Raw genomic sequence first — 22,911 nt, 5'->3', positions numbered from 1 at the left:
GACCAGCCTGACCAACGCGATGAAACCCCGTCTCTACTAAAAATACAAAAATTAGCCAGGCATGGTGTTTCATGCCTATAATCCCAGCTACTCAAGAGGCTAAGGCAGGGGAATCGCTTGAACCCAGGAAGCAGAGGTTGCAGTGAGCAGAGATTGCACCACTGCACTCCAGCCTGGGCAGCAGGAGTGAAAGTCCGTCTCAAAAAAAAAAAAAAAAAAAAAAAAGAAAGAAAGAAAAAAAAAAGAAAGAAAAGAAAAGAACAGTTCTGCAAACTTGTATTATCATTTACCTCCTAAAATTCTACAAGTGGTTAAGGCAAACATGATTTCCCTTTTTGGAAACAAGATTGCCCATCTCCCAAGTTATTCGTTCTTAATTATTCATTATTATTATTTCTCTAACTGACCCACCATAGAAATAAGAACTTTAGGCCGGGCGCGGTGGCTCATGCCTGTAATCGCAGCATTTTGGGAGGCCGAGGCAGGCGGATCACGAGGTCAGGAGATCGAGACCATCCTGGCTAACACGGTGAAACCCCGTCTCTACTAAAAATACAAAAAATTAGCCTGGCGTGGCGGCGGGCGCTTGTAATCCCAGCTACTCGGGAGACAGAGGCAGGAGAATGGCGTGAACCCGGGAGGCGGAACTTGCAGTGAGCAGAGATCGCGCCACTGCACTCCAGCCTGGGCGACGAGCGAGACTCCGTCTCAAAAAAATAAATAAATAAATAAAGAAGGAAATGAGAACTTTAAGTAATACCTTGTCAGGACATAAATAGACAACTCTTTTTTCAATATTAGGTAGTTTTTTTAACACTGAATTCCATGTATTAGGCAAGAGTTTCAATTCCTGAAAATCTATTTACTAATGATGCAGTTAGTTCCTGAGTTTTCACACATGCTGTGAATTTTCTCCCACTTATGCTAACATCTCTAACCTGCTGGGCAGAGAGGAGTTCCCTAATGTTTTTCTCAGGAAAGGGTACCCTGGGTATTTATCCTTATCAGTCACTTCCTCTTCCCCTTGGCTTTCAGTTTGGCAGATTCACAGGTGGTTGATATCCTCCTCAGGCTATTTTTAAAGACTCTCCCTACTGTCCTTTGAGATCTTACTAAGAACTGTGGTGAATTCTCTTTCTGTCCATCTCCTACCTTATTAGCACGTGGTCTTCCACGCTTTTGGAATGTCTCTGTCTCCTTCACTTGAAACACTGAGTCCTAAATTGTGATGAGAGATTCGAGATTGTCAGTTAGAAGCTAAAGTTCTCCAGATCAGATGCACATGGAATATACTGTGCCACTGCAGTAAAGAATCTAACCTGATGTTTGCAGATACTGATCCTTGGTGACTGGCTTAGTCATTCTGCTGACTTCTTGCTGGACTTGCTCTGAAGGTTAGATTTTTCTGTAGTGCTAGATTCTGAAACCTTCTCTCTCACTTCAGATTACCTTGTGATCTTTCTTCACGCTGAGTGCCAAGGAACCTACCTTCCCTCAGGTGTTATCTCTATTGCTAGTCTAGCTGTCTTCTTTATCATAGGTCTCCAAAGTCAGCATCTTCACACACCTCTGATAGAAGTTGCATAAAGCTGTGGCTATCTTAGAATAAGATGCATCAAGAGTGCATCTATGTGTGAAGAGTGCAGACAGATGACACTCATTCTGGCCATCTGGTCACTCTGTGTGCCTCTATCTCAACCTCTTTTAGGTGGGAGGACACACCATGCTCCCCATTCGCTGGATGCCCCCTGAAAGCATCATGTACCGGAAGTTCACTACAGAGAGCGATGTGTGGAGCTTCGGGGTGATCCTCTGGGAGATCTTCACCTATGGAAAGCAGCCATGGTTCCAACTCTCAAACACGGAGGTAAAAAGGGGGTGCATAGGAATCTTGATTGGGGGAGGGCTCATAAGAGCTATCTCAGCCCAGGACTTGGACCTACTGAACAAGACATTAAGTGGGGTTTAGAGCCAGCAGAGTGAATGCAGGCATTAGTGAGAGCAGAGGAAAAAAAAATGGAACTGTAGGAAATGTGGTATAATTGTCAAAAGAGCATGAAATCAGAGGTCTAAATTGAGACTCAAGTCATGCCTCTGTTAAATCTGTTACCCTTAAAAATCACAAATGTTTCACTATGACAAAAAATGAAAACATAAAACAGCTATGAGTTTTTCAATTGTGCCATCTTGTGGAAACACCCACTACTTAGTATGCCCACATAATCTGGGTGCACAAAGGTTTTAGGTATGCCAAGCCCAGGGATGTACCAGATGGTCAATTTGGGAAGGCCAGTTTTATAACCGATAGAGCCATATGTGAACGTCTAGGAATAAAATAAACCGTTTATTTTATTACTATGTTTTTACTATGTTTATTAATATGTTTACTATTAAACTTAGTAATAAATACCCATTATATTTTTTATAATTGTAATTTGCAATAATAAAAAATGCTAGTAAACATAAATTAATAGTAGCTGATATTTAGTGGTAGGCACTTTTCTAAGCATGTTAGCTCTAGTAATTCAGTAATTTTTGCAAAAACACCTGTTGAGATTCAGGTTAAGGGAAGGGGGTCTGCTTGAGGTACTGAAATGGGCTGGCCAGGGTCTCACAGGTAAGAGCCTCCAAAGCAGGGACAAAGCCTGGGCTGTAATCCTACGACTCCTCTGCCTCCAAAGCCCATCAAGATGCTTCTCAGTGATGCATGGACCATGCCATGTTGCCCCAGGGAATTCAGTGCAGTTTGTAGGCAGTAAGGAGCTCAGTCTTTCAACCCAGCCAACCTATGAAACATCCCTATGAAACATCGCAATTCTTTTTATGGTCTTCTGTTTGCTGGGAAAATGTAAACACAAGAGCCTTTTAGTATTGAAATCTTATTTGAATATTCAACAGAGTGTCTTTCTTCTTGGAAGCTATGTTCGTCTCTGCTCTCCTGTGTCTTGACCACTTAATTAAGTGAATTTCAAAGACTGAGAAGAAATTATTTTTTAAAATGTGTACTATCTCATGATTCACAAGCTCGATTGGGCCTGACCACATTGCCCAAAGTAGAACAAAATATTTTAACAATCTTTTAAAATAATGAAATATATATACTAGAACCCATTTGTTACGGTGTTTAAAAAATTGTTACTGTTTTCCCAGGGGAGGAAGGGTTAGGAACACACACACACACACACACGCCATGCATGCACCTGAACACTGCCTCCGTGTAGTTTGGTGGCCCCAGTAAACAGAGGTTCTGGGCTGAGGTTGCTATTGGTCTTAACAGAAGACTCAGCCTCTGTTCTTGGGCTGGCTCACAGTAGCTAACAGGGTGTTTGCAGTTTCTTCTAAGACTCACAGAGGCATTGGCCTTAAAGGCAGGCTTTCTGCCCTCAGCCACTTCCCCCACTCCACCCACCATAGCAGCCACATACTGACAGTCACTGATCATCGGTTTCTCCACGGAAATCAACAAACCTGAATAGTCCAACATTAGAAGAGACACTCCTGGGTGCCTTTGATCTTGGCATTAGCAGCTGCTACTGTAGTTCGAACTGAATCCCTTTTCCTGGAGGTGAAGGTAATGGAGGGTGGAAAAGGGTCCCTAATATGAATGGGGAATATAAGCAGCTGGAGACTTATCAGGCTGGTAAAGAAATGAGCCGAGGGGCCATCGTAAACTCCAGGGTGAATATAACCAAGCAGATGCTGACACAGTGATGGTTTGACCAGCCTTCCCAAAGTCAGCGTGACATGAGACAATACTGGAGACAAGGCACTGATGAGCAGCGTAGGGACATGCAAAGGAGAAAAAAGACAGTGCTCTTGTCTAATTAGATACAGACTAATGGGGGCAGAGAAGGGAAATAATATTTGTTCAGCTGCTGAGCTAGAGATTATTCTGTGTATTTTTATCATTATGACCAATCTTTAAATGCAGAAATTGAAGTTCAGGGTCAGTGACTTGACCAAAGTTATGCAGTGGTAGAGTTAGGGAGAAGTGAAAACCAACCTAAAAACTAGACAATGAAGCCTTGAAAATGCACATATTCAGTGTCAGTAAAGAAGTGTCTTTGAGGAATTGGAAATGCATTGCAAATTATACACTTGGGTCTCAAGTGGCCTGCTGGGGTTGGCCAGGCATGCATTACTTGTTTTCTTCCTACTCCTCCTTATGGCTTCTCCTTCAATATGTTGGGCCATACAGTCCCTTTTCGTGGTCTCATTTCATCCTTACAACACTCCTGGGGGTGGTTAAGGCAGACATTTGATTCCATCTTACAGATGGGCATGCTGAGATCCTGAGGTTAACAGACTTGAACTGGCCACCCAGAAGGCAGTGATGAATCAAGCAGTTAGTCCTATTGTTAAGGACTTCAAGAGAAACTGGAAACATGGTTTAGTGCAAACAGCAGGGAAGGATGGGTCTTGCTGCAAAAGGGTCCTATGTAATGACTCAGAGGCAAGTGTGGTGACCTGCACAGAGTCTGCAACTGGGAGCCTGCCAGGAATGAGAGATAAGAGGAGATAGGCATGCAGGGGCCGGAGGGTGCAGAGCTCCTTCAGGGGAGTTTCAAAGTGAGGCAGGCTCATGAGAGAGGGAGGGACAGGTCAGAAGCCCATGTCCACTATCAAGTGAAAAATGAATGCAGCTCAGTCATCCTGATGAGATTCAGGACTAGAGAAGAAAAGTGAGGTAAGAGAGAAGAGAGTATGGGGAGTCAATGGTCAATGTGGGCCTGGCCCAAGAAGTGGAGTATGAAGGGCAGCAGAGGGCTCCACCAGCCAGTGCTGCTCACTGCACTGTGTACCGGACAGACAAGTAAACCAGTGCTGTCTGCAGCCTGGCCTTTAGCTTGTGCTCGTGAGAGCCTCGGCTCTGCATTGAAACTAATCCGGGAAGTGGTTGCTTTTTGCCGAGTCTGAGCCACAGGACCAAGGCTGGGCTTTGGGTGTAACTTCCTTGTTCTCCTCACTCTTTCAGGTCATAGAGTGCATTACCCAAGGTCGTGTTTTGGAGCGGCCCCGAGTCTGCCCCAAAGAGGTTTACGATGTCATGCTGGGGTGCTGGCAGAGGGAACCACAGCAGCGGCTGAACATCAAGGAGATCTACAAAATCCTCCATGCTTTGGGGAAGGCCACCCCAATCTACCTGGACATTCTTGGCTAGTGGTGGCTGGTGGTCATGAATTCATACTCTGTTGCCTCCTCTCTCCCTGCCTCACATCTCCCTTCCACCTCACAACTCCTTCCATCCTTGACTGAAGCGAACATCTTCATATAAACTCAAGTGCCTGCTACACATACAACACTGAAAAAAGGAAAAAAAGAAAGAAAAAACCCTGTAAGGCAGTTTGGCATATATATATATATATATATATATTTATATATCTAACTATCTATCAATCTATATCTACAGAGAGATACCTTCTCTAGTACACAGAGAAGCTGCTGATACAGAAAACCACAAGACTTTAACAACTCAGAAACTCTAAAATATTAATAATACAAAGGAAAATTCCCTTTGACTTAAGCTGTGGCCCATGCTTCTAATGCTACAGCTTTTCGGAGCAGAAGACCTGGACCATGCAGAGAGACAATCTTTGGGATGAGAGCTCTGGGACGGGAGGAGTTAAGGTGGTGCTCAGTCGCTGCTGTGTGCGTCTGTTACCCCAGAAGCTCACCACAGGCACATGTGGGGACCGCATGGCTGAGCTCAGCAAAGAAATGACGCTGGAGCAGGGTCCTTGCCTCCACTTCTTCCCCATTTCCTCCACTTCAGGACAATGTTCTAATTTGTCCGTTCTAAAAAGTGTAATCTTGATGCTTTTGGGAATCAACGATGGCACCTACGGGTAAACACAGAACAGACAACCCCACAACACAAAACCGTGACAAGAGCTGACCGCATCCATCCTGGGTGTAAGCTTCTTGCTGGAGTTGCAAAAGATGTGTCTTTCTATTCTCAGAACTTAACTGGACTTTCTGGACTAAAAGAACCACAGAAGAAAAAACAGCTGAAACCTGAACCCTGCCAAGACACTGCCACCTGTCTTTTCCATCATTGCAAAGATTCCTTGGCCTCACCTCCCACTTTCAGGCCCCTGGGAAGCTTAGAGGGTTAGGAAACAGGTCCCCATGTTGTCTTTGAATGTAGACACAGCAGGCTTTAGGGTTGCAATAGCAAGAGACTTGGTTGTTTGTAGGTCATTATAACGAATGCCCCCTGGTCCTCTCAGTTTCTCATCCTGCTTCCCTAGAGCCTAGACTCCACTTCCTGGGTCTCTACCGAGTCCCAGGTAAACCCCACTGCCAAGGAAGGAAGCCAGGTCTAGTGAGAGGCTGCAGCAGTGAGTGTTTCAGGAAAGCAAGCAGTGGAGTGGGTGAGAGCCAGCAGGGGAGAATCTACTTGGCACCTGCTCCAGGCCCCTTGGCATTCTCCTCACGTTTCCAGCCCCTGGGAGGATTGATGCATCTGCCTTTGAGCTGTTGTGAAAACGCAGGGGCTGAGAAATCACTTTTGTGGGCTGGGGTAGGGGGAAGGGCTGACGCTTCTCTGGGAGATGTCCAATAAGCGGCCAGTGCTGCAGGCTTGGCATCTTAATGAGGTCTGAGCCCTGACCGGAGAGAGGGAAGGAAACATCTGGGCTGGGGCCTGCTCCCTCTGCCCCAGCACGGGGAATCACTGCCTTCCTGGCTGCTGCCACAGACCACAGTGGGGTTGACCTCTGGGCCTCCCTGTCACATGAAACATGGAAGCCAACAGCCTGGCCCCACAGGCCTCCTCTGCTGGGGAGGAGAGGATGTGCTTCTCCCAGGCTACCGGGCCCCTCCGCCTCGCCCCAAGCACAGAGCTACCTAAGGGACTGACCTTTGCCAAACTGGAGCTCACCTCCCGGGGGCCTCTGGCCTACCCTTTTCCCTGCCAGCTGAAGAGACTGCCAGCAGCCTGGACGTCCTGGTTAGCTGAAGGCATCTGAAACGTGGGCCTCCCTATGTGGGGTTTAGGACTGAATTATGTGTTTGTGGTTTTGCTTCTTTTTGTAGACCCACAAATACTTTTATTTGAATAGTAAAGAGCTGTGCTCAGATTGTAGCCATGGTTGGGATTTGGGATCAGCGAGGCTGGTTAGCTGGACTGGGAGGGGAGGGAGGTGAGATGGGAGTTTGATGTGGATTTTCTCACTGTGCTGTGCTCCTAGCCCCTGAGGACTTTGCGGGAAAGCTGTTTGGATTGACCACCTCAAGAAAACCCTTTGCTGTCCTAGGGCAATTACTCCTCTTGTCTTCCCACCTAGAGGACCACTATGCCGGGGCTGTGAGTGCTGGATGAAACTGCACAGTCTGGCTTTGATCTGGGTAGCTAAGAACAGGTGTTCAGGGAGGGCATGGTCTGGAGGGGCCTGAGGGAAAAGTGTCTTCTGGTTAGAAGTGAAGCACCAATGCTCCTGTTGCTTCCCTTCTCCCATATCCTCCCCTGAAAAAACACTGTGTGGTTTCTGTCTTCTTGGCTGTGTATTTCAAAACTGATAGTTACTGATGGGCTGAGAAGAAGCAGGAGAAGAACTGGGTTGGAGATGGGTGGAAAACTGGGAATAAGGACCGTGCTATGGTTTTATCTTCAGGGCACCGATTCATCATGTCCTAATGAAAGAAGGTGATTCCTTGGGGAGCAAGAAGCACTGAAGGAGACTGCAGTTGTCAGATTGCTGGCACCTTAGCAACCCACAGGCTTTCACGTTGATCTTGGGGTCATGTTCTTGCCATGTCCATTTTAAGCAGCTGGCTGTGGAAGAGTGCGAGAGAGAGGGGGGCAGAGCAGGGAAGGGTAGAGAGGGAAGACCTGCCTTCCTTCAGCTCTGGCTGTCCTCTCTATACAGAGTCTACTTTGATTTATTAACCTTGGCAGATTAAAAAGAAGATTTATTTTGGAGAGTAAAAGGGGCAGAAAATAAGGCCATGGAAATTGCAGGGGTACGCTACGGCTCTGGGGAGTGTGGCGTGTACTGGGACACACCTGTCTCTCCTATTTTGGGACAGGACTGATAAGGCTTAGTCCACCGTATCTTAATTTCCCCATCTGCAGAATAAGGAGTACACCTGCTGATCTCTGGCCCCTTCTAGCTCTGAGTTCTTAGATTCTAACAACGTTGTGTCACTGTGCCATTTTTCTCAGCACTACTCTGGAATGGCAGGACAGCCTTGCGTAGGTGGGGGGCAGTTGCAGCTGAGGGCTCACTGGGCCTGGGCAAGGCTGAGTTCCAATAAGACACTCCTCTCCTTCTTTGCCCCTTGTCTCAACATTTCAGAGTCTGAAGTGTCTGAGACGACTGTAAGCCAGGAGGGGAGCATTTGATCGGCTTCCCATCCTGGCGTTCTTACATGCCGGAAAACCACTGTCGACGGTCTATTTATTTATTTATTTATTAAGAGCCTAATGTGATGAAATGTGTTGTGAAATGACATCCTATTAGCCAATATGACCACTCCAGTTCATTTCACCCTCATTTTCCCATACCAAAGTCCACATTTTAGAAGACCGTGTCACATCAACTCTGAGAGCTTAGCTTTGAAGCGAGCTCTTTTGTTTCTTTTGGTGAATGCTCCAGGGCACCCAGGCTGGTCTCTCTGCCACGCCAACCTCACCAGATCCTCTCCTGGACTGAGTGAGAGTGACCTGCTGTTGGATGTCCACCTTGGAGTAGGGTGTTGTGGCCATGGGACCTCCCAGTTCTTCTTTCTTTGGATGTGAACCTAACACTGCCCTCTAATGATATCCCTGAACTCTGAGGGGACCTTGGGCATCACTAAGCCTCCTCTAGTCAACAAACAAGAAAAAGGAGGTGGTGCTTCCTCCATTCAGCAGATCATGCACAAATTACTCCTAGACAGAGGCTTCCCACTTGAGGCAAAGGATCTTTGGTCCTTCTGGGTTCAGGTTGAACATTAATGTTCTTCTCTAGTGATGCTTACTTTGCGGAATACACTAGTGCAAGTCATTTTGGTGCTAAATACTACAGAAACCAACACTAACAGGAGAGCTGTCAGCCAGCTTCTGGGGCTGCACGAGACTCAACTCAGAAGTAGAAGTGAGTCAGGCATGCTGGGAGAGTACAGGATGCATTGGAAGTTAAGTAGAAAAGTGGCAGGGTGAACCAGCAAAATTTCTGATTTTGCTATTAGTTAGTTATCTACGTGGCCTTGGCCAAATCAGCTAATTTCTCATCTGAGACACTTAAGAAGTTTGTATAGATATTTTTAGAGTCCTTTTCATTTTTTTAAAGCTACGTTCTGGTCCCACCTGCTTTATATATATATATATACTTGCTTGTTAAAAATAAGAGATAAAGTGAAAGATAAGGAAGGAGACGAAGAAAAGTTACCAATGGCAAAGGATTGATTATAGAAGGCAATGAAAGAAGGCCTGGTGACTGGTAGATTTGAGGAATATTGTACAGGGAGCCACGCAGACAAGCCAGAGACTTCATTTTTATGCTCTTCATAGGAGGTTACTGGCCTAGCCACTTGCCTGCGTTTCACCAGGCTGTTCTCCTCAGCTAGTCAACCTTCCCTCTTCAAAACCAACATGCTAACACTTGGCAGAAACTATTCCAAGATGTGGAGAGAGGCCTGCCCATCTCTCATGCAGAACACTGGCAATCAGCTCTGGGTCAAAACCGACAAGATTTTTATCTTTTAATGCTTATTGTAAGAGGCCGGGATGTTTGAAAGAGGGCAGTGTCTTAAGTTGCAGACTATTCACCAAAGTCCTTTTCTATTCAGGAATGACTAATGACTTTCTTTGCTCCCCTTTTCCAAACCAAACAGCGGCAGTATTACCTTGACTTCAAAGTACAGTGATTGCAAGGGACAGTCTTGAGATTAAGGGTCTTTTTAGTGCTTTGCTCGGAATCTGGAGCAAAGAAATGTCTAGGGATATTTGTTGAATGAACCCACCTGCCAGCAGTCCAGAGAGCTGTCCCAAAGGCCCCTGAGATGTCTATTGTCTGCTTTGGTAGGGAACCAACCTGCTAGAAGACTCAAGGGCATTTGCCTTAGAGAAAAAAAAAATGGCACATTTAGTTCAGGGCTTGGGTGCTGAAGTCACTGTGTTTTTGGTTCCTGAAGCTCCACTTTCTTTTTTCATACCAAATAAATTGTTTTGGCCAATATTTAACAGGTTTTAAAGGAAATTCCAAGTTTATGCATCATTATTAAGACATCAATACGGGCTTGGGAAAATGTTTTCGTGTTGCTTAATAATACTGGGAGTGTCTTGCTAAAGAAAGTATACATACATGTACGTTGTGTGTTTATTTCTATATATTTGATTGGAATGGCTTCAAAGAAGGCCTATTTGAAGTCAGCAAATTGATTCCAATTTGGGATTCTCTTTGAACCTTACCATTCTTGGGGATAAGAAATCCGGAGATGAACTGGCCTCAGAAACGTTCAGGAAGATTCCGATGGGAAATCCGTCATCTTGTAAAGTTTGATCATTTGGTGCTCTCTGAATTAAATTATGCTGACTAACATTCTGAACATCTGAAAATCATTCTTCCTGGTTGCCTGATAGATAACCACACAGGAGCCATTTCTATCACATCTTATTTGGGGGTTGGTATAGACGCCACCAGCACTGCAGGGAAAACCACCCCCTAGGAGGGGTGAGACAGAGAGAATGTGAGGTGTTGATCATTGATTGCTCTTCCTGAAATGCACTGCTGACCATAGTAGGTGTGGTGAATATTTGCGTCACTGCATTGAGTATTAGAACTTTTGCTCTGAGCATGGGCTGCCCTACCCTAAAGAGCTGAATCTTGGCTTCTGACAGAGGCTCTGCATGGCACATTCTCCTCAAGCATATTTTCCTTATTTGCCTATAAAAGTATCTATAGTTTGCAACAAGAACTGTCTTTCGCTCAAGTGTCAGTGAACTAGAATAGATGCTTTTCTGTGAGACCTGTGGAGGCGGGGTTGTTTGTGTGTGTGTGGGGGTGTCCCTTCAAAGTACTTGGAATTCTTTATCAAAGAAATAAAACTCAAATTCTCTTTTTTCTAGTTTACTTCTAAGTTCCAAATTTGAAACAAGACCCAGTTTGACATTTGCAGTAGGAGATAATGTCTTGAACCAGTGAGCTAGGCTATCTTTCTTTCATCATGGGGAGGCAGGGCAGTAAGTTGTGTTAATTTTTCCTAATCGCCCAGGCAAATATTGCTTTTTGTTCAGTGTCATGACTCACATTCATAGCTTGCAGGGGATACTTCTAGTTGACAAAGCGGAAAGTTTGTAATAGAAGATGTATCGAGATAGCAGAGGTGAGGAAAGGCCTGTTGAACATCTACTTCTGAGAATCACTGAGGCACTCACGTCTTGCTTTTCAGTTTAGTATTTTACAAAAGGAGTTGGTTTCTTCTCATTTTAGGCAATGATAAGTTTAGACATCTTTCTTGAAAGGCCAAAGGTAGATTGAGAGCTCAAATACTTACGGTGTACTCCAACAGTCTTTTATTTTATTTTTCAAGACTTATTATATATATATATATTTTTTATTTCCATAGGTTATTGGGGAACAGATAGTGTTTGGTTACATGAGTAAGTTCTTTGGTGGTGATTTGTGAGATTTTGGCACACCCATCACCCAAGCAGTATGCACCGTATTTGTAGTCTTTTATTCCTCACTCCCTTCCCACACTTTCCCCCGAGTCCTCAAAGTCCATTGTGTCATTCTTATACCTTGATATCCTCATAGCTTAGCTCCCACATATCAGTGAGAATATACAATGTTTGGTTTTCTATTCCTGAATTGCTTCACTTAGAATAGTAGTCTCCAATCTCACCCAGGTCGCTTCGAATGCCATTAATCCATTCCTTTTTATGGATGAGTAGTATTCCATCATATATATACGTATGTGTATATATATATATGTGTATATATATATATACATATATATGTGTGTGTGTGTATATATATGTGTGTGTGTGTACCACAGTTTCTTTATCCACGCATTGACTAATGGGCATTTGGGTTGATTCCACTTTTTGCAATTGCAAATTGTGCTGTTATAAACATATGTGTGCAAGTATCTCTCTCTCTTATGCATAATGACTTCTTTTCCTTTGGGTAGATACCCAGTAATAGAATTGCTGGATCACTGACATTCTTTTAGATGCAACATCCCTAAAACCCAATAAGAAGTGTAAACACTGAAGTCCAAGTCTGATAATTATTCTTTCATTAAGAAGAGCACATGAGAGTTTTACATATTATTTTTAAAAACTAATTTTGTAATATGTTAAATGGTAGGACACATTCAATTTTTTTTTTTCCTCACTGGAGATCTGTCCATGTTCTGTCTCAATTTAATAGCTACCTGGCATGTAACTGATGCCTCTGAGCCTACCTCTGGAGTGAATAAATAAACCTATTCCAGGTGATTTGATTTCTGCCATTTGTAGTGGAGAAGTAAATCTCAGTGAAGAAGATTTTTTTTTCATTTTTCTTCTTTTTTCTTTTTCTTTTTCTTTTGGCTCCTATCCTCCTGCTTCCACGGGACTGACAATCCAGCTTCTTAAACTCCATGAAAGTCTTAATACAAGGTGAATCCCAGAGCCACAAACAGTTTGGACTTCAAACAGTGAGAAAATTGGCACTGAATGATTCGGCACACAAAGCAGAAAACTTCCATTTCCTGTAGGCAGGATGGAATTGACTGTTATATTAAGACTTCTGAAGAAGCCCTGCCCTGGAGTAATTTCAGTGCTATCAGACGATGTTGACATCTAGATTAACCTCTGTGCAGTGAATTTTACTGCAAAGCTCATTGAGATGCATGTGATGTGTCTCCACAAATCCCATCTGGAACCCTTGGTGGCCCACCCTCAGCAACCCTTCTCTCCCTCCCTGACCCTGCTTTCTCTGTCCATAAACTTTTAGCCTCCAGGAGCAGAGGAGCCATGGCTGAGATCTGACACTTGGTGAGGGAGTTTTGGCCTTCTCTGACCATGATGCTGAGCCAGGCTTTCTGCTCAGAGTGACAGAGATTGTCATCATATTGGGTTTCCCCTGAGAGAACTGCAAATTAAGGCATGAAAAACACTCTGCTGATGACAGTTTTACAGCATATCTTAATGTTGAACAAAGTGAAATGGTTTAAAAGGAATTAGTGTGTCCTAAGTCATTGAGCCCTGCTCTGGGCTCCGCAATCCTCTAGGGATTCAAGTTCCTGTTGCAACAGGGTCATGACTGCATCTAGGCCGGACAGATGGATTCTGAAGGACTAGGTGTTTGTCTTTCGTGCAGGTCTTTCCTATGGTCCTTACAAGAGAGGCAGCCACAGTTCCTGTTTCTCCCAACTGGGACAAAAGATGTAGCTGTTTTCTAAGCATTTGTTTGTCAGCTCTTTAAGGAGTGGCTGGCTCCAGAATGAGCCAGACTCACTCTATAATTCCACATTGTGACACAACAGCCACATAGAACCTCAAAGCTGAAATTGCAACTTCTCTGCAAAATAGGGCCATTGATTACATCCAAAGATTTGAGAAAAGGCCTTCAGGTTAGATTCAGTCACCTTCAGACTCCACAGAGTTGCTCAGCATGATTGCAGGCATCTTTGGAAACTTACCTCAGGGTTTTAGAATACTTTACCCTAATGTCTGGATAACAATTTTCTCTGAGATTTTACTGATTCTAATTCCCTTTGAAATTGTTTTTCCTACTTGCCTCTTGTCTTTCATTTAAATAATAAGAATCTCATTGCATATTCTTAGGTATTTCTTTAGGGGAGTTGAAAGTTTCCAGCCAAGGACGTTGTGTTTATGAATTGGGAAGATACCTTGCTGGGCTGAAAAAGGTAAAAATCACACGGAGGCAATCTTGATGACTTTATTTAAAAGCAATTATCAGCATTGTGTTTTATTCTAGGTGTTCATGCTCATAGTGCAAACTACATTCACCTTTTTAATTATTTATGTTATGATACTTATTCATGTGTACATATATGCACACACACACACACACACACAAGCCTCCACAATCCTACTGGTATGCAAATCCATATGCCCCATTTGTGTCACTTCCGTTGATCTCTGTGTGCATGCATTTGCAATGAAGTGTGCGTCACATGTGTGATTTCTTAAACTCATCTATAGCTCATCTTTCCTCTTATTATCGACACATACCCTTTGACTTTCTGCACTTTGGATCTCATGAAATTAGGGCTTTTTCAAGGGAGACTAAATCTTGAGTTTCTTTAAACCTTCATATTTAAAGACGGGACTGGTTTTCTTCGAGAAACCAAAACTTGATTCAGATTTTATTTAATTAATTAATTTTCTGGGAGAAATGGTCCTGAATTTGTTCCTGAGTAAAAATAGTAGTAAGTGCAAATGTAAATGTGAAGTAGTTTAAGCAGGTTATTGAACCTATCTTATGGCTGAAACAAGTAGTCAGATAGGAAGCTCAGACACTCAAATTGAATTAGAACGTGAACCAAAACGGTTAGCATGGGGCAGGAGAAGAGCACTGAGCTAGCAGCAAGCCTGCTAGATTGTCACTTGAGTGTCCTTAGCTTAATGTGGGCAGCTGACAACTAATTGCAGTCCTGTGCCCCTCTAATTCCAGAGATGGGGCAAGCCAATCTGTTTCTCATCCATTGCTCAAGTTGGTTATCACTGAAGTATTATATATCATCTCAAGGTCCTGCCCTGAACAAGTTTGCAAACATCCCCACACTGAGGAGTCAGTCCCATTTTTGTTTTATGGCAGTTTATCTCTTGTGACCCTCCTTTGGAAGCTGTCCAAACTCTGAACACTTGCTGTCCATTCCCTGCTCCCCACCCCACCATTTAAGGCCAGGGAAACACCAGGGAAAGCCCTATTGGCTCATCTCCCTCTTTCCTAACCTGCACATCAACCAAGCTTGAGATTTAGCCTAGGTTTTTAGAGAGGAAAACAAGGGTGTTCTCCCAGCCATTAGTATCTGTCCAGTCCCCTGGACCAAGTGATTAGCGCCTCATTAGCGCCTCATCAGTTGCTTTTGCACAGGAGGCTCTGGGACAACAAGCCTGTTATAATGCCTCAGTCTGTCTTTTTGAAGTCAACCATCCTTCTGGCTCGGTTAGGAAAGGGAAGCCTTTCTACAACCCACATTTTCTTTTAATTTCCTCTGTTGTTTTCTGGCTGTTAACTATATGGATAAATGGTAAAATGTAATTTTCATTTTTTCTAGGCCCCTATGAGTTGGATATGCTATATTTCTATGGATGAGGAGTTCCACGTGTCAGCAAAGCATTTATTTATTTAGTGAAGTGGCTATAATATTGACACACAGATTTGCAGGAGCATCCAAATCTTGAGAGGGGGGGAAAAGCCTTTTTCAATCAAATGAAACCTTTTCTGTGATGGCACCAGAAAGGTTTATATCTTAAGAACAGAACTGAACCTGATAATATGCTTCCTTTCTAGAAACAAAGAGATAGAAGAAATTGCTGAAGGAGCTGGAAGACCAAACCCTCTATTCCCCAAATCATTATGTATCAGTAGATACTTCAACTCTGTTCCTTAAATGGCTCTGAAAAACACAAATAACCATATGTACTATTAAAAACAAATTCATAATGTCTAACCCAATCCCTTATTTTAATATATATACATATTAAAATAATCCCATGTATATATGATTATTATTGTTATATGGGATATATATATGTTTACATATATATAGGGGTGTGTGTGTGTATATATATATTTACATATATATGTAAATGTATATTTTTTAATGCTAGGGATAGTTCCATATTGTTTCTTTTCTTGATTCCTTCTAATATATTCAATGAGATTTATAATTTTTTTCACTTTTATTTCTTTAGGAAAGAGTTGGGGTGTATTCTGAATGCTTTCTAGGATAAAATGGCAAAACAGATGGAAAGTGTGGTAGAGGGAGGATAATGGGAATAGGAGGCAGAGAACTTGCACATTTCTATTTCCTGCTGAGTGATCTTGCAAAAACATTGTCTGCCCTTTACCTCAGTTTCTTAATATACAAAATGGAGCTACTATCAACCCCCTGCATGCCACAAAGGGTTATTTGAGCCCTAAATGAGATCATAACTGTTAACATACTCTGTGAACTGTACAGGGCCAGACAAATAATCCCACTCTCTGGGCCATTGCATCCAGTCTTGCTGGGTGCTGAGCTGAGAGACTGAGAGCCGCTTTTGAGATATGTTTTGAGGCATCTCTTCCTTAAATTTTTGCTGGTGTCTGTTTTTTAGAAGTTTTGCCATTAGCATTTTTTGCTGTGAGTATCTAGTGATGGAGAATGCTCTAAAAAATACAAGGAGACAGGGGAATGCTTTATCTATTTGGCATAGTCACTGGAAAGGAACAATTAGATTTGGTTTTCAGGCTTGGAACTCTGAACATTTTGTATCAAAATGGCATCTTCTGCTGCATTTAATTCCTTGTCATCAACTCTTGCTTTCATAAGGTTCTGTCAATTTCCACATAATGCTTTGTAAAAATAAGACTCCGTGAAACTTTATAAATTTGGTGGTATAACTAATTTTTCAAGGAGCATCTGAAATGATGATTTTTAAGCAGTATCCTGTTCATTCCAGGACCAGCATTTGTATATGGGAAAATAATCGTAAGATAAGTGAAGAGCAAATGCTAGACCACACCTTTAATAGGCCCAAGTGCCAACAAATATACATGTGAGTGGGATTCCCACTGAGAAATGTGTCTGAATGAAAATGAAACCCTTGATAAGGAATCCTGAGGCCAGAATGCCAAAGTCACAGTATTCTGTCATTTCCAGCCCCTAAAAAATCCCAGGCGTTTGTGATGACAGCTGCTATTATAAGTACTCTGTAGTAGTGACTACTTGGCAAGTAAAATTTTCTCAAATGTTATTTTTCATAGATCTCCAAGCAACAATCACTTGCAATGTATCTCACAAAATGCTATACATGATTTTCTAAAAGTATTTTGATCACTCCAGAAAGAAATCAGAATAAAGCTGCATACCCCAAATCCCAGGAAATTCATAAATATTTTGCTCAAGTTCAGGCTGTCTCAGCTTCTCTTTTCTCTTTTTACCTTTTGCCTCATACAGAGGCAATCTTGATGACAAAAGACTGGGCTCAATTTTTGTTTTTCATATGTAGAAAACCAACACCTCTGTTTTGGACCACTGTCCAGTAGACAAAAAGTATCCCAGCTTTCGAAATGAGAGTCCAAATTGGGTTACCACTGAGATTTTAAATTATGATGTGAAATTGGAGAAGGTGAACTGTACAGGGCCAGACAAATAATAGAGCCCACTCTCTGGGAAGTTGCACGCAGTCTTGCTGGGTGCTGAGCTGAGAGACTGGGAGCCACTTTTGAGACATGTTTTGAGGCATATATTCCTGAAGTTTTTGCTGGTGTCTGTTTTTTTAGAAGTTTTGCCGTTAGCATTTTTTGCTTTGAGTATCTAGTGATGGAGAATGCTCTAAAAAATACAAGGAGACAGGAGGATGCTTTATCTATTTGGCTTAGTCACTGGTTCAGGGTGAAGTTTCATAATTTATTCTGATAATCTGGAGGGGATGACCTCCTTCACAGCACTGTCAAAGTCTGCCTTGAACAAGCTCATTTCACTATATAACTGCCTAAAGACAAGACTGATTATTTAAGGATTTCAGGGATATCATTTGGGGAATAACTCACCAGGTAGAGAAAGTTTGACCTGATATGTTAACAGGCACAACAAGAACTTATTTCAGTGCTTTCTCACCATCTGCCCCTTCTCTGAGAGTTTAGCCTTTCTTAGGATACTTCCTTTCCCAGGCTAGAAAAGATTGATTGTATTCATATCGCAAAGTAAAGGCTCCTCCAATTCTATCAGATGTGGAGGCAACAGAAAATGACTCATGTTATTTTTCTCTCACTTCACAGCATCAAGAACCCTTCTTGTTTATGTGTGGGCCATGGTGGGTTAGCTTAAGGAACTGTCAAATTAAAATGAAAGGAAAGCAAGTTGGGGCAAGAAAATTCTCACTCTGAATGTGAAAGAAAATAGCAGTGTTCTTCTCTCTGGCAAAGATTTGTGTATTGTTGGGGGAAGATTCATGTTATTTCTCAGGTAGACTTTACTTTTTGAGATTCTGTGTGTGTGTGTGTGTGTGTGTGTGTGTGTGTGTCGGCTGGTGGGGGGTTAGAGGCAGATAGAATGTAGTTGTTTATGAGTTTATACTTTCTCTTTAGCATAATGATGCCTTGTTTATTTTCTCAGAATGTAACAATAAAATTAGGAATGGAGAGGAATTCAGAGGCCCATGTTGCAGTTCATGGTAAAGTTTTACCCAAATATTTCCTTCAGAAACATTTAGTCCTAGCAAGCCAAATAAATTCTTACCTGCAACTGGTATCAGAAAAAGAAATCAGGAGGTGGGGACTGTAGACCCCGATGCTGCATCTGTTTACAGTCTTTCTTTTCCAAGGTTTTAGGGTTCATGAATAACATGAGGGAATTTTGAGAGAGCTACCACATCAGTACTTTGGCATGCATTAACTGTTCCACAGGAAAACTAGCGTTGCTTCAGGGCTATTTTTGTTTGAAATGGCACACATACAAAAAAAAAAAAAGACTTTTGGAACATGTTTTGAGGGCTGTCACCTGAAATCAGCCTTTGCTGAAAGAGTATTTAGTTTGATAAGCGGGATTTCTTGCTTCTCGCATCCCAGAGTGTAAATTCTGCAGCGATTCCTGGGTGTATGTTTTCAGCACCAGGGACAGCAAACAACCCCCTGAACTGAAGGGGCTTGCTCTCCTGATTGACCTCCCAGACTAGGAATGAGTTATTTTGTTTTCCTTTATTTCCTATCTACCGGGGCCTCAACTTGGAAAACTTTATTCTTAAGGTGCTTACATCTTTTATTTATTACCAAGCCTAGCTTAGCTGTCTCTGTCACATTCTTGACCTCCTAACAAATGGGTTTGGAGTAACACTCCCAGGCCTCCTGGCTCAGAGAAGTAGAAAGAAATACACTAGACTTCATTTGAAGGGCACATTTTAGAGTAGGCTCCCCCTACACAAGTCTTTATAACATACCACTGACTCGTAAACCCCTAAATGAAGGACTGCTTATACACAATCACTTTCCTTTTAAAATTTCTGCACATTTCTCACAATGTACAAGTCTATGTTTGACTCAGTGTGCATCTGGAGGCAATATTTCACAGCAGTTGAGCAGAAGCTATGAAGTTTGGGGACAGAAAAGATCCCAGTGATGCTGCTGTTATTCATTTTGGAGACTCACTGGGGGCACTTCTTTGATTCTCAGCATCCACCCTTCAACCCTGAGTGCTCTTCAACAGCTGTTTTTGCCTTAAACAATTACAATAAGAATGCAAATGACTCCTTGTGGCATTCTTCAGGCCAGACTGAAGGGTGCACTGAGAAAACAAGGGTAGTAGAAGCACATGTTGTCACATTGCTTTGTGATTGGCCAGTTTTTATATAGCACAATGACACAAAGATATCATCTTAGAGTCGGCACTGTCTACTCTTAACTAATTGTCAGCATCTTCTCCACTCATGTCAGGATGAATTCTGTGTTGTGAAGGCAAGTCAGTCACCGCAGGTTTCATCGTAAATATTGCCTTCTATCTCACAGATGTTAGAAAACCTCCATTTTGAATGCCTCTGTACCATCCAAGGCTCTGAATTTCCCCTATATCTTATCCCTTTCTTTCCATTCCCTTTTCATGTTGCTTATCATAACATCCATAACATTTAGTGGTGTAAGACAATAAGGGGTTTCTTTTAGGAATAAATGAGGTGGAAAAAGTAGGCCAGAGCCAGATCTTAGAGGGGCAAGTTCAGTGGAACTATGATCTCTAACTTGGGAGTAGGTGTAAGATGTAGCCATCCATTCCTTCCATTCCTTGTCCTCTTGAGTGAATCTCATTCCAGTGCTCACACTTGCCCTGCAAAAAAGGCCATGGCACAAGATTCTCTAGATTACTTGTATGAAGACTGGAGGTGAGCAGCATCCAACACCTCTGTTAGAGTTCTTTAGAATAGAGGAGTTTGTCTTATATTTAAATCCAGGGACCTTCCTATATTTAAAAAGTTTATAAATAATATGTACAGAAAGAACGTATGGGGATAGGAAAGCTTAATAATACAAGTTATTTTCCCTTAGAACAGAGAGGAAGGAGCTGCAAAGTGACTACTAATGGAGGAACAATCTGCTGGCTGGGGGATATGTGGCCTGAGACTAGAGATGCAGAGCAGGCATCTCTAGAAGGAGAGATGATGCCAATAGAAGCCCCAGGAGGGAACTGGCCAGTGAATACAATTTTATAAAAGTTCTCTGTACTTTTTCTGAAAAAATTCCTAAAATTTTCAAGGGCGCGTCTAGCTCTCTGCCTCTTTAGAGGTGAGCTCAGTGCTACTTCTGGGTTCTTAAGGCAAATGCCCTACAAACACCAAAGTCTTGTATTTTCCACTCTCGGCCGGCACTGGCTAAGTGGGATTTTTTTTTTCCCTTCCCTAAGTGAAAGGGACTTGTTTTCAGGAGAAGTGTCCTTTAAACATCCAGCTAAAACTGGAAGTAATTTTTTGCATGAATGGCTTTTTACAGCTAGGTCTACAGCAGAACAAAACTTGTATTAAACTAAGTGCTACTTTACATATCTTATTTCAAGGGAAATGAAGGATTTATTGTCGTGTAAATGATATACACTGATTTGTTTCCTACTGGACATTACATGTCCCTTTATCTTTAGGCTGATGTTGTGCAGCAAACTTTCAATATCTGGAAAATCAGCTGGTACCTACTTCAGTGCATTATTAGGATATTACGTTCCCTGAGAGGAATTTTGCCAATGAAGTTTAGGTACTGTTGTAACTGATTTCCATCCCCCCTCCCTAAGCTTCTGTACTAAGTATATGTAAAGCTATTATATCTTGTCTGATCCCACGTGTTCGTGTGTGTTTCCCAATGTTTGCATAAATATATTGGCAATCTGAAGGGTTAGCTGGATTATGGCAACTGCTGAACAATGGTATGTGTGGCATGTGGGACACCTGATACCTGTGCACACCTGTTCTGAGGCCAAGCTAATTTTACAGATATTGGAAAAGGAAAAACAGCAGCAACGTGTGGCTTGAATTGAAGAAAGCTTAACAATGAATACGGTATTGCCAAGTCATCATTTATGGGTGGAGACGTTGACCACAGCAGAGCTGAGGTGCGTTCAACTGGATCTTATGCCCTTTATTTTAATCCCAATTGATCGTTCCTCATTTGTATTTTAAGACTTAGAAATATTCCTACGTGATGCTTGTTTGTTTTTCTCCCAGGCTTCTGGAAAATGCTGATCATGATTGCTTCCTATCATTTGGATCCCAAAGTTGATAACTTAACATAAGTGTCTGAGGTTTTAGTAGAACTGGGTTTTACTAATCGTATCTCCTCCTTGAGGTGCTGTTTCCTTCATTCTTTTCCTTTATGACAGGTGAATGCATTGGCTATGCTAATTTTATTTGCATCCTGGCGAGTCTTGGAGAATCAATCTAGTTAAAGTGATGACTGCATTTGCCTTTGGAGAAGAGGTTTATTGTCTAAGTAAAACTCTTATGTGAAGGTGTCCTTTATGCAAAAAAAAAAAAAAAAAATTCTAACTTGATAAGATGGCCACAGGTTAGAGGGGTGTGTTCTCAGTTGATATTAAGGGATATGTTGAAAAGGCAAATGCCCATCCTCTATTCTTCATCTCACCCTTCCTTTCTCCCCAACCTCAAAAGAAAACAGAAAATTATTTTTTTAAACTGTATTAATAATTTATGTTTAATACAAAAGGATGATTTAATGGTATCACCAAAGGTCGTTTCTCCCATTGTGCGTGTCTTTCAGTCTCAGCCCCATACCCATCACCCCATTCTTCACCCTCATGCTTCCATCCCAAGGCAAACGTATGTCTTCATCGGAATCTATGGGTGTTGAAGTTAAATGTGGGGGCAGAGATTTAACACCATGACACTAATACAAATCAACCATTCTTCACTTTCAAATGGTTAATCACTACAGGAAGGCGAACTCTTCTCTTGGTTTTTGTTTAAAAGCATTTTATACATATATATGTATATATGTGTGTGTATGTATGGACATAGGTATGTATATGCACATGTACATGTATATATGTATATACCCATCTTCAATATAAATATATCGTAAGTGAGAGTTGTAAATACTCCTTGGTCATGTGTCTGTCTTTCTCATAGTATCATATCTTCAATGTTATGTTCACAACTCCATTTATTGATTGATGAAATTGTGTGTAGACCTGTATCCTCCTGACATAGTTTATGTAGGGTCTCTTCTCAAATAAAGTATAAAACAACAATGTCCTTGTTTTATTTGGATTCATTATGTAGTAGGGAAGTATGTTGAATTTAAATGTAGTTTGAAAGTTTGGAAAAGTTCGAATGTGTGCAAAGATCATGAGATCCAGTATCAACTCGAGAGCTTGAACCTTGCTTTTCTGAGAGGAAAAGGAGATTGCACAATTTTTAAGGTAGGCTATAAGTTAAACATTGGATGGAAATGAGTGTTGTAAGGGGAACATACATGCAATTGTTATTTGAGACTGGGTCCCAAGGAAAAGATTGAATATCTCCAGCTCTGTGTCTTTGTGATATCCTATTACTCCTGATATGTTGATATTCAACTTCCCAGTTATAATCATTTGAGCAAGCTCTCAAAGTAGGATAAAATATGTTCTTTTGAATATCCATTTACCCCAAAGATTTTATTATCCTTTAGCATAATTAATTTAAAACTCGTTCCCTCTCTTCTCTTTTCATTCCAATTTCCCTTTCTTTGTCTACTTATTTTCTGCTTTATGTCATATAATGTGTTTTCC

General features: G+C 42.0%; 1 protein-coding gene and 1 long non-coding RNA gene across 5 annotated transcripts in view; both read left to right on the top strand.

Annotated features, from left to right (window-relative positions):
* Positions 1-7,264, top strand: part of NTRK3 (neurotrophic receptor tyrosine kinase 3) — a 382,386-nt gene extending 375,122 nt beyond the window's left edge. For all 4 annotated transcript variants that reach the window (XM_030814963.1, XM_030814966.1, XM_030814962.1 and 1 more), the window contains 2 exons: positions 1,709-1,867; positions 4,976-7,264. In XM_030814963.1, coding sequence (XP_030670823.1) covers positions 1,709-1,867; positions 4,976-5,161 — 345 coding nt within the window. In that variant the 3' untranslated portion in view covers positions 5,162-7,264. The remainder of the gene's footprint in view (positions 1-1,708; positions 1,868-4,975) is intronic.
* Positions 7,265-17,433: 10,169 nt separating this feature from the next.
* Positions 17,434-22,392, top strand: LOC115835534. Its single transcript, XR_004030589.1, has 2 exons — positions 17,434-21,237; positions 21,350-22,392. It is a non-coding gene; the product is annotated as an uncharacterized LOC115835534 (long non-coding RNA).
* Positions 22,393-22,911: the final 519 nt, after the last annotated feature.

This window comes from Nomascus leucogenys, chromosome 6 (assembly GCF_006542625.1).
Source record: "Nomascus leucogenys isolate Asia chromosome 6, Asia_NLE_v1, whole genome shotgun sequence".
NCBI classification, from domain to species: Eukaryota; Metazoa; Chordata; class Mammalia; order Primates; family Hylobatidae; genus Nomascus; species Nomascus leucogenys.
The sequence above is the reverse complement of the archived record's forward strand: the minus strand, read 5'-3'. Positions and strand labels throughout refer to the sequence as shown.